Source organism: Lactuca virosa, chromosome 5 (genome assembly GCF_052849685.1).
Source record: "Lactuca virosa cultivar CGN04683 chromosome 5, Lactuca_virosa_CGN04683_v6, whole genome shotgun sequence".
NCBI lineage: Eukaryota > Viridiplantae > Streptophyta > Magnoliopsida > Asterales > Asteraceae > Lactuca > Lactuca virosa.
In genome coordinates this window covers 207,587,171-207,599,050 of record NC_136430.1, presented here as the reverse complement: position 1 = coordinate 207,599,050, position 11,880 = coordinate 207,587,171, and the positions used below count along the sequence as shown (strand labels likewise).

Here is an 11,880-nt window from a genome sequence, read left to right as displayed (position 1 = left end):
CTAATTTGAGAAGGTGACTTGGAGAATTCGGGATAATTCTTGAGGAAAGTATGGATAGGTGTGGAAGGTAGTATTGGGCCCGTACAACTGAAACAACAGGATCCATACTCGAATTGAGGAAAGTCATGGAGAATCTAGGAAGCCTAGAAGATGAGGATTATGTGGGTATGTTTTGATCATTTGTGTGGTTTCTTTTCAGTATGGCGACGAGCAATCGTGGAGGAGGTCCTAGTTCAGGTTCAGGCTCGGGTGTTGAGTCGATTGGTAAGAGGATACACGAGTTTGTTATGTTAGAGATCACTCATGGTATTTTGGATGCGACTCCTGTGATGTTTGGTACCATCATCGAAGGGATCATGGAGCTCTTGGATGAGCATCTCGGGGATTTTTGGGTTGAGATTGCAGTGGGGAAGTTAGGGGCTTGAACTCTCTCTCATCGGGAGTTTAAGGCTTGTTGAGCCCCAAGTTCTTTAGGGAGGAGGATCCTATTGGTAGCCCTTTCTCCGAGGGATCGAATGTGGGATATGCATCATGCATTCAGGGGGATCAATTCCACAATTGGATTGTCTCTAAGGTTTCTCGGACCTTACAAGAGGAATTGCCTAACATTATGGTGATATCTCTGGCAGGTTGGTCGCTAAGTTCGAGGATCAGTTTTCAGCCATCCAGGCTACTGATGGGATTGTCGGGGTGACTCGGGAGCGGGAGTTTGGTTTGGAGAGGAAACCGGGAAAGAGGAAACGAACTAATCGTCTGAATCTGCTAACAACATCTAAGCAGCTTGATGTTGCTATGCCTAGTGATGGTTGCCATCGAGGCCACAACATTTATGCTAAGGGTAAAGGAGCCCATGAGCATCTGCGCAACAAGTCCAAATACGTTATGTACGGATGGAAGGACTACCTTCGCCGAGAATGCAGAATGCACCCTGTAGGTAGAGTTATATCATCGTTGTCATCAGCCTGGTCACCTTAGGGAAAATTTCCCACATTCAGTGGTTGGGGCGGCTCAGGTTCCATTGCAAGTGCTTCTACGGGAAGCAGGAGCAGAACCCTAAGACACTTTGGGTATGTATCGTATTCTTCTCTTTCATGATTTAATAATTATGCTTATGATCCCTTGTTGATGTGTGTGAAAAGTTATGTCTCGATTATCTAAGAATGGAAGTGCATGTATGAGTGATATAGTTATTTTATCTGGAAGTTGTCATATGCCATTTTGCATACCGAGAGTCATGATTAGAAACACATCTTGTAGAGATGGACTTAGGTCGTTCGTTATCATTAGACTAGGCCCTTAAGTGAATTGGAGTATCCTGCTCCGAGGATCGGCATCCAGATTGATGTGGTGGTTTCAGCATAATGGTTCGGAAGGAGTTGAAAAGTAAGCTCTTGAGACTATTAGAACTCAAGTTGGTGATGATTTTTCATGATAGAGAGGTGTAAGGGATCGGTCAGAACGCGAGTACAGGATGAGTAACTTCCATATTCATGTCTTCAGAAATGTAAGTGTGGTACTCGCATTAGAAGCTTTTGGGAAAGGATCTCATAGAAGCTAGTTGTCCCCTCTGGGACAACGAAGATAGAGTTTAGAAGTACTTGTTTCGCTCAGGATGGATGTCAGTCGATTACTAAGAGACTTTTGATATGATCTCTACCGCTTGTAGGGCAAGATCAGTAGTTACCCATCACTCCAAAGAGTGGGTGATGAATTGGCCGCGTGCGTTTGTTCAGACGTTGGGATTGTCAGAAGATTTATAGGGTATACGTTAGGAATGTTCTGAGTTCGTCGACCTTAACGCAAGTGGATGGTGGATCGGTGATCCATTCGTTTCAGTCAAGGATTTATAGTCGATGTCATCGATGAGGTGGTTTAAAGATTTGAGATCGTATTATGGGAAGGTGTTTTTAGGTGCAGCAATGTTTTCCCTACATGAGTGGCTAAGTGTTTGAGCCGGTTCGAGAAGTGGATACCCTAGGCGGTTAGTAGTATAATCTTGGCTCTTGTCAGCTCAGAAGGATAATAATGGAGTAGTAAGGTTGCGATATGGTTCGGAAATCCATCGAATGTGATGTTGTCAGAGCGCAGTTGAATCCAAGTGGGGAGAACCGTTTGGATTATTGGGAATAATTCCAGGTGCGAAACAAGGAAGAATTCCATACCCCGGTCAAGTAGAGATTCAAGTTTTAGTTGCGGGTGGATTGTGGTTGCACAATAAATGGGAGTTCAGGATTTTTCGCTTAGGGTTCAACACATCAGTAGTGGAGCATGATGGATATGTGATTAGATTCAGGTTGAGATTTTTGTTAGAGCCTATCTTCCTGTTCTTGTCTGATAAAGGCTCTGGGGTTCAAAGTTTAACCCGAACACCTGATTGGGGTATAGTCGGATGTGTGTCCAACTCATGATGATTATGGTTGGTATGGTAGATGGAAGATAAGACCATGGTTTGGGTCCATGGCAGTATGGAAGTGTTGTAAGACTACGGGGTGGCCGTAGCATTCACAAGGTTGATAGGCAGTTATGGAAGTGTTGTAAGATTACGGGATAGCCGTAGCATTCACAAGGATGATAGGTTGTTAGGGATGTATTGGAAGTCTGAGATGGAGTCGTAGTATTCACCAGGATGAGATAGGTCAGTGGTTGTGGGGCTGTAGAAGGATCACCGTGCATTTATGGGTCAAGTAGGACCGTTATAGTTGGTTGTCCACTCCTTGTTGGGAGTGAGGATTGTTGGAGTTGTATCAGTATTCTAGGCTTGTATAGCCCCCATATAGGTGAGACCTGTAGGCGAGACCCATTTGGTTATGTAGATTGGGTGAGACCGGTAGGTGAGGCTCATTTGGTTATGACATTAGGGGTGAACCCCGGTAGGAATTAGTCTAATTATAGTGTTAGATCACGCTCATATTAGGATGAATCTATGATTGACGGAAAGAATCCCTGTGGCATTTAGGCTCGGGGAGCTTATAGCAGTTAGAATCTTAAGTGGAGTCTCATGATGTGACCATGCGCGAAATGGTCAGATGTAGCAGGTGGTAGGGGATTCTGTATCCCAAAGTAATAAAAGGTTTTGTCAGCAGCAATAAATGTTCAGGGACTGTGTTTTCCAGTGGTATCAGCAAGATAATTCAGGGTTTGAAGAGTTTTGTTCAGTTGAGTTGCGAAGTAGTGTCATTTTGAGTGCGTATCAGAATGCTTTTGTAGGTCGGAAACTCGGCCAAGTTATTAGATTTCTGAATTTTGTGAAGAGTAGTGATGATTACTCCTCATTTATTAAAATCAGTTTGGCAAGGTTCGTTCTTCGTCGAAACTTATGAATTCTGTTAAGGCTAGTGTCTTAATTACATTACTAGAAGAGCAGTCGTCGGTATGAGACAACCTTTCAGCCCTATTAGGATTTCAAGAAAACTCTGTTTGTATCGGCTAGTGTGGCAGAGGAAGTAGTGAAGGATGATTTCAAGGACGAAATCTAATTTAAGTGGGGGAGAGTTGTAACACCCTGTTTCGAGTCGTTTCTTAATTTGGGGTCGTGACCCGAAGGTCAATTATCATAAGGCTTCGGCCTTTGAGGAAAGAAAGGTTTAGACCCATTTGGATGTGGGTAATGTAGATTATGTGATCCAAGAGTTCGCTTTGGGCTTTGGAGCCCAAGGGTATAATGGTAAAAGTGATGCTTCGGACCTTTCATGAATTAAGGATTTAAGTTTGGAAGGTTTTAAGTCAAATGAAAGTTAATAGTATTGTATCGCTTTTCATGACCTTTCCGAGCAGATAAAGAACGCCGAAAACGGATTTGGGACGAGAGAGTTATGACCATTAGAAGTTAGGAAGGATATGGGTTTAGTCCAGTATATTGGGCGTACAGAGTGTACGCTGAGCGTACTAGGCTTAAGTGATCGCGGTGATTCGCCCTAGTACGTTGGGCGTACCAGGAGTACGCTGGGCGTACGCAGGTCAGAGTCAAACCCTAATTTTTTGATTTTAGACCCTAAGGCCTTAACCTCTTGGAAACTCTCTTTACCTTCAGACTCTACCCTCTTAAGTTGTTCCCTCGAAACGGTAGCCTTATTTGAAAGCTTATTGAGCCTTTGAGTGATTTTGGTGGATTTTTGGTGCATTTGGAAGAAGAAGAACTCATTGGAGAAGTGTTGATTGTCTTGGAGCTTGTAGATTCGGACCTTGTTCACCTTGATCTATCTTTTGGAGGTATAAAGCTTCAAACTTGATGGTTCTTTTATGCAGATCTAGGTTTAGGTTATGATTGGTCATATTTCGGTCCCATGATTTGGATCTTGTGAGTAGAAATTACTATAGAACCTTTGATCCCCATTTCAAGTCTTTTTGAGGTCATTAAGTTATAAAAATCGGAGCTTGATGTGTAAACATTAACCATGCATGAGTTATTGGCCTTTTGCTGAAGTTATGAATTTAGGAATTTGGTTGGACCCCATTAAGCCATGCAAAGTCATAAAGTCAGGAACTTTATGGCCTAAGACATCCCTTATAGGTTAGATCTGTGATTTGGATGATTTAGTCTTAAGCATTAAGTGCTAAAACTGAGAATCGGCCATCAAGGGAGTACGATGGGTGTACGTATGTGTATGCTCAACATAGTGCATTGATTCCTTGATTCCTCGTTGTGGCTGGTTGTATGTTGGGCTTCAGCATGCAATACGCGGGGCGTACCGGGCTGGTATGTGGGGCGTACTCGCGAGATACACTTATGGGCCATTTTTGGACTTTGGGTCATATCGGTTTTGGGTCATGTATTGTTGGGTCATATATGAGAAGGGTAAAATGGTCTTTTACCCTTAGTAAGAAAAAATAAGAATGGGACCTTGGATTTCGGGTTATTACCCTAATTATTGATTAGGATTGATCTTGGTTATGTTCATTGTGAGAAGTCGGGGTAGTAGCAGCTCGAGTGTGTGTATTGCAGACTTCGGATTGAGGTGAGTTCCTTCACTGTACTTGTGGGTCAAAGGCACTAATGTCGGCCCACTGGATTATGTGTATAGGACGATAGTTGTCTTTGTGACACTTACGGTTATGCCTGTTTGTGCTTGTTGTCTATGTGACTCTTGCTGATATGATTATATGCTTACCTGTAGGGGCAAAATAGATCTGATACCGGTTGAAAGAGACCGAAGGGGGTGAAATAGACCTGATACAGGTTGAAATAAAATGAAGGGGGTGAAATAGACCCGATACCGGTTGAAAGAGACTGAAGGGGGTGAAATAGACCCAGTACCGGTTGAAAGAGACCGAAGGGGGTGAAATAGACCCTGTTATGTTTAATTGTTATGCATGTATGGTATGGGGTATTTTGAGGAAACCCACTAAGCTTTATGTTTACAGTTTTATGTTTATGGTTTTAGGTACTTCCAGTTCGAAAGGGAAGGGCCCGGCACGATCGCACCACATCCACCCATGTTTTCTGCACTTTTATGATTTTGGGAATTGTACTTTGATGACTATTTTACTATGACATACTTTTGGATGTTTTGACATGAATATTTGTTGGTTTGAGTTGAATTAAAAATGAAATTTTTACCTATAATTTTTAGCATGTTACAAGTTTGTATCAGAGTCTTGGTTTGAGGGATTCATACACACTTTCGGGTGTGTCTGAACTTAAACTGAGGGTTTGGTAAGTTTTTCATAAAAGAAATAATTTTCTAAAAAGATTTCTACCAAAAAGAATGGGTGTGATGCATGCAATCGGCGGAGCCCAAGTAAGTGTTCCCAAAATACCCATACATATTTTTTTGATTCAGTATGTGAATATGTGAACAACATGCCATATTAGGGCTAATGATCTGCTCAGTGTTGTATGATAGGAGAGATATCTTTGTATGCTTACTGTATGAGCCCATAGAACTACATGTTAGTATGATTTTCAGATGGTATGATAGGATAACCTGTTAGGCAGTGCTCTGATTGGGTGATGTGTTGATTAGATTTCCGATGCTCGAATGCTATTTGATTTATGTTTTGTGGGACTCATTGATATGAGTTGATTATTTCATGAATATGTTAAGTTGCATGCTGTAAAGGTTAAATAATCCCAGAGTGATTGATTTGATCCTATTGTGCAGCTCTTGTTTGAGTTTAACTGTTGTAGGGTTAGGTTGAGTCATCACCATCTTAGCAAACCTCCAGCGATTAGACGGAACACCCAGAATCGCCGAAGATGGAGAACTCAACGAAGATGGAGAAAGCAGATCTAGAGTTAGGTAGAGTCATCCCCATCTTAGCAAACCTAGGTTTTTTAAAAGCATCTTCAAACCACTTTTTTCTTGGTACGGATGATTTTGAAGAGGGGTGTTTTAAAGGCGGGTGTTTGTATAGCTGCTCGATTATATAGAAGTACAATAAATAAAAACCACTGAATTAAAATAAAAATCTGAAAGATTATATAAGTTTTCTTATTAAATTTCACTTCATTTCTTGTATGCCACACATATGACAAATTATCTTTAGTTCAAATTCCAATTCCTTTTAATTATATTTCATTAGGCAAATCCCCTTCATTCAAAAAACATTCCACAAGCAAAATGTCCCCCTAATTCTCATACAAAACCACAATTTCTTTTCCAATTACAAGGAAAACAGCTTATGACCAAACAAATGTTATTAAAAAAAAAAAAAACCTTAAAGCAACTTGACACCTGCTTCCCTTAAAGAATCAATAACAGCTCTAACTTTTCCATGGTATCTTTGCTCTTTTTTATACACCACAGAAACCGCCGGAATATCTTTAAGCAGCAACCTCTCACCTAAAAGCTTCCCTATCTTGGCGGCAGCCGCCACATCTCTGGTGCTTTGCTGGCATTTGTTCCATGCTTCCCGGAGTGCCTTCTCCTGTGAGCTGGCGGCAGAGGCTACGGTGGCAGTTGGTGCATGGATCACCTGTGCACTTACGTATTTGTTTGAAAAATGCATCTTTAAAAGATACGGTTTTAGATAGTTTGTGATCCTTTGAGCCTTCACTGGTGGAGGAATCACCATATCTGTTTTAAAAATAATTTATTGATTATAAAATATGAATATATTGAAAATCAAGAAATAATGGCTTTTAGGTAAAAGGCTGATAATGTAATTGTAAGTTGCAACGGCTTTTGTGACAAGTCATTTCCAAACAAAGACAGATTGGAAATTATTATATATACTAATTAAAATTAGGAAATGAATAAGTATACTTTAATGTTTGAGACTTTAGCCATAATAGTTTTGTATGTTGGCATATTGGGTCCCTGTGTAGAAAATAAATTATAAAAACTGTTCCTGTAATTTACATAAAAGGTCTATGTGCAGATTTTTTTCTTACAGAAATGGTCCACGTGTTTAAGACTTTCATATGTTGACAGGATAGGTCCCTGTTTAGAAATAAAATTACAAAAACTGTCACTGTAATTTACGGAAAAGGACCCTGTGCAGATTTTTTTACGGAAATGGTTGATATGTTTTACAAAAATGATCCCTGACTAATATAAATTTACAGATTATGACCCCCAAAAAGCATTTTTTTTATTCACAACTCCAGTCTCTCTTAAACATCATTATTATAGTAGAAAATTTTCATACACCAAAAGCACTTTTGGAACATTTCATCAAACAGTTGATATGCAGACATGATAATCACAAGAATAGAGGGTTAAAATTTAGCAAAAGAAGAAGCAAAAGCCACCGAATTTTTGCTTTCCACATATTTTTTTTTATCAAAGTGAAAAAGAAACACTCATAGATATCTGTCCAGCTTAAGATCATATCTGGATGAAGTTCATTAAATAAAAACAAGCATTTACTATGTTATTTCCAAAAAGTTCATATATGAAAAAAGCTGCATTCAAAGGGTCATTCTATAGTTGGACAACTTGTAGATCATTAGGACAGGGTAAAAAGGAATCATAGCCTTCTTAAGAAGTTAAGGGAAGTAGTTTTCATCCCCCCCCCCCCCCCCCCCTCCCAATTGGCATCTAAATCAAATTGTTTTGAGATCCATAATAGTTATAAAGTTAATTTTTGGCCCAAAGAAACTAATCTAAAAACGCTTAAACTTGCAACAAATATCAATTTAGCACTCAAATGCTACTAGGTTTTGAGATGCCAAATGACAATATTGTTCTTATTTGAGACCTGTTAAATGTTAAATTGACTAAGCTAGTTTCCAATCACACAAGATACAAACACATATTTCATGAAAACAATAAATAATGCAAATAACTGAAACAATGCAAGATAAAACATAGATGTTGGACAAAAATTATGAAAAGATATGTAAATCAAAGTTTTCAATCTTATTCTATCCCACTAGTCTGTGATAAGAGGCTTTGTTGTTGCAACCATTTTTTACAAGCTATTCCAACATTTAGGAAATTGATGTGTTTGAAAGACATCAAAATCCAATTTTAATTGTAATTTTTCTCTTAGGCATTTCACCAAACAGTTGGGACGATAGTTAACTTATTTTGCCAAAAAAAAAAAAAAAAAACAGAAGTAGATGTGGCTTTCACCGTATTAAGATTCTGACATCGTGGCTCACCATCAATTTTCTAATGGTATGCAATAAGAACGAGGAAGCTCGAAACAAACCCTAATAAATTTAATCCAATTTTTTCAACAAACCCTATTCAATAACTTGTCTCTTTCATTACAAAATGGCAACGAGAACATCAAGCCTATACAATTTGATGTCAAAATATAGTATAATCTAAATAATTCTTAGGGATCAAAGGAATCAATTTTTGGGTATATTGAGTCAGTCATACAATCAAATAATCACACAATACATAGGAATTTTCGAAGTTTTGAAACTTACCTTGTTATTTCTAGTAGAAACGGCCGGAGAAGACGGTGGAGCTGAGAGGAGGCCGCTGCAGCAGTCGGAGCGTGAAAGAACTATCGACAGAGGTTCAACGGTATTCAGTATACAGGACGCACTATGCACTTCCCTTGTGATTTAATTACCAGTTAGCTCAGTCTCAAACAATCGCGAAATTACATATTCGATCGGCCCAACCCAACCTTAACTATGTTTCAAGTTTCAAACTGCCCATTAAGTTACTTTAAAAAAATAAAATAAAATAAAAATAAAAATAAAAATAAAATAAAATTAAGTAATCGGAACATTTTTTAGTTTTTTTTAAAGAGTAAATTATTCGAATGGTCCGTATAATTTGGGATAATTTACATGTTTGGTCCTTAACTCTTGTTTTTTATTCTAATCGTCCTTATGGTTTAATTTTATTGCATCATTGGTCCCAGATAGACTTAAAATGACCAATATCCCCTTATTTTTCTAATTTAATTGTTTTGTTTATTTTTAAGTTATTAAAAGAAATTGTTTAATATGTGTGGTCCCACCCACCTCCCTTCATCCTTCCCACTGAACTCATCGGCCACCTCATCCCTTTCTTACGTGATATCTCTTTCCGTTGCTTTCAAATTTAAATCCAAGTAAGTATCCCTTTTTCTAAGTCTCAACTGATAACACCAAGATTCTCTCATCTCTCTCCCTCTCTTAACCCAGACGAAGTCATAACACCATCACCTATCAAATACCCTAACAACATCGTTGTCGCTACCCCGTCGAGTGCTTCAAATTAGGGGCGGAGGTGAAAGCGGAAGCTGGTGGAGACACCGGCTCGTTATCCAACATTGAAGTGAATCTCGATCTCAGATCTGGAACACTTATCTCCGCCTCTTACCTCCGATGTAGCCACCTCATCCATGGCGGAAATGCAAGAAAACTCATCGGAAATCGGTCCTCCGATGGCCCCTCTTTGCTTATAATTTTTTCTGCGCCCTTAAATAAATCTCCCAGATTTCAACCTGTTTTTCCCATAGAGATTAAACATGTTCTTCTATTGTAGCTTTGAAGAACCCAGATAACCAAAAATTAAAGTTTTGATTTAAAAAACCATATGTTCTGATTTGAAGATTAAGTTTATGATTTGAAGAACCCTGTTTATCGATTTCATTTAGGAATTTACTGATTTTAACTGATGCAGATTTATTCAATGGAAAATGTTTTTGGATTTGATGTAGATCAGGAATAGAGGGAGACTGGTTTGTGCAAGAGATTATTACTAGAACGACAAAGGGAAGGTGATTGGCAGAGAACATAATGGAAATTGTAGGTGAAGGCTTTGAAGTGTGAGCACTATCTGGGAGGGGAAAGCATTAGGAAATTGATAAGGATTCTTATGGGTGGCGACGAGCCTTGATAGCGATAAGTTGCAAATGACGGGTGTAGTAGGGTCACCAGGGAAGGGGAAGGAGAAAAGAAAGGAATACGGTTCCTGTGTGTGTGTATATATATATATATATATATATATATATATATATATATATATATATATATACAGAGAGAGAGAGAGGAAGAAAGTGGGTGTGGGTGGTTGTAACGTCCCAAAACTTAAGACCAAAAATTTCATTTTTAAATTGATAAAACTGTACTTCAAAACATCATCACAAATCCAGAGTGGAACAAAGTATATCAATACATCATAAAACATCAGAGTAAATCATAAAATGTGGAATAAGGTGGTATGTGTTCTGCAATCATCTCGGGCTCTTCCCTTTCAAACCAGAAGTACCTGAAACATAACCTGTAAACCGTAAGCACAAAGCTTAGTGAGTTCCCCAAAATACCACATACCATACATAATAAACACATAATGAGCCTCGCCCGTCATCGAGCCCCGCCCGGTATCGAGCCTCGCCCGGTATTGGGCCCTGCCCGGGATCGAGCCTCGCTCGGTATACAGATATGTTAGTCATCAGGCCCCGCCTAGCGTCGGGCCCAACCCGATACACATATAAACATATAATCATATAATCATACGAACACATGCGATAATCACAAAGACAATATCATAAAATACAGTTATCGGGCCCCCGCCCTGCATCGGGCCTTTGCCCGGTAAGCATGCCATCACATAACACATGCAAGAGTCACACATACATCTAGCATCAAAACATAATAATCCATGGGCCGACATTGGTGCCTTCGACCCGCTAAATACAGTGAGGAAACTCACATCTAACTGTTGAATCACCCAGATAAGTCTTTGTCAGCTGGTCCGACAAATCCCCACGCTGTCATCATAAACACATCCAATTAATAGTTGGATTCCGACCCATATCCAAGAGTCTAAGCTAGGGTAAAAGACCAATTTACCCTTTATCTAACTTGGCCCATAACCAAGGCCCAATTCAACCATACAAAGGCCCAAATCCTAAAGCCCAATATATATATGTGTGGCCCAATCTTCCAAATTGGGCCAAAACCCATCATGGGCGTAAAATCCAAGGAAGCCCAACATGTTAGGCCAAAGCCCAAAACCCCTAATGGCCCAAGGCCCAAAATCGACCCATTGGGTTTCTGCACAGAACGTCTGGCGTTCCTCCCTACGACGCCTGGCATCCGAACGCCGAGCGTTCACATGCAAACGCCTGGCGTCCGAACACCGAGCATTCACATGCAAACGACTGGCTTCCGAACGTCGAGCGTTCACATGCAAACGCCTGACGTTTGCTCGTTGTTCACCAACTTCCAACCAATGACTTAATGGCTTAATATATCAAGTCCAAAATTTAGATCCATAGCTAATAGAACGTCTAAAGCCATAAAGTTGCAAACTTTATGGCCATACATAGTTACAATGAGCCCAAAAGCTAAAACTCCAACTCCTTAACCCATTAAGACACTTTAAAACTTGCGTGGAGTGAAAAGAAGGCCCAAGATCACATTTTTATCACCTAATCTACACTAAAACGTCCAAACGGACAACTCCTTTGGTCTAAGGTAGCTCCTACCCAAATAGACCAAGAAAAATGGGCTAATAAGCAAAAACTTCGAACATCAACAAG

General features: G+C 39.7%; 1 protein-coding gene across 2 annotated transcripts; it reads right to left on the bottom strand.

Annotated features, from left to right (window-relative positions):
- Window positions 1-6,554: 6,554 nt before the first annotated feature.
- Window positions 6,555-9,007, bottom strand: LOC145111730 (uncharacterized). 2 transcript variants are annotated; one of them, XM_079047982.1, is made up of 3 exons: window positions 8,825-9,007; window positions 7,334-7,382; window positions 6,555-7,016 (listed from the first exon to the last, which is right to left on the bottom strand). In XM_079047982.1, exon 3 carries the CDS (start codon window positions 7,012-7,014, stop codon window positions 6,658-6,660), a length of 357 nt encoding a protein of 118 aa, XP_078904108.1. In that variant the 5' UTR covers window positions 7,015-7,016; window positions 7,334-7,382; window positions 8,825-9,007; the 3' UTR covers window positions 6,555-6,657. The 2 variants fall into 2 exon arrangements, with proteins under 2 accessions (XP_078904108.1, XP_078904107.1); XM_079047981.1 differs by lacking the exon at window positions 7,334-7,382 and having other exon boundaries at window positions 8,825-9,005.
- Between the last annotated feature and the right edge of the window lie 2,873 nt (window positions 9,008-11,880).

Bases quoted from the DNA above. Each gene is read 5' to 3' on its own strand.
- LOC145111730 (XM_079047982.1), bottom strand. From the start codon at position 7,014: ATGGTGATTCCTCCACCAGTGAAGGCTCAAAGGATCACAAACTATCTA.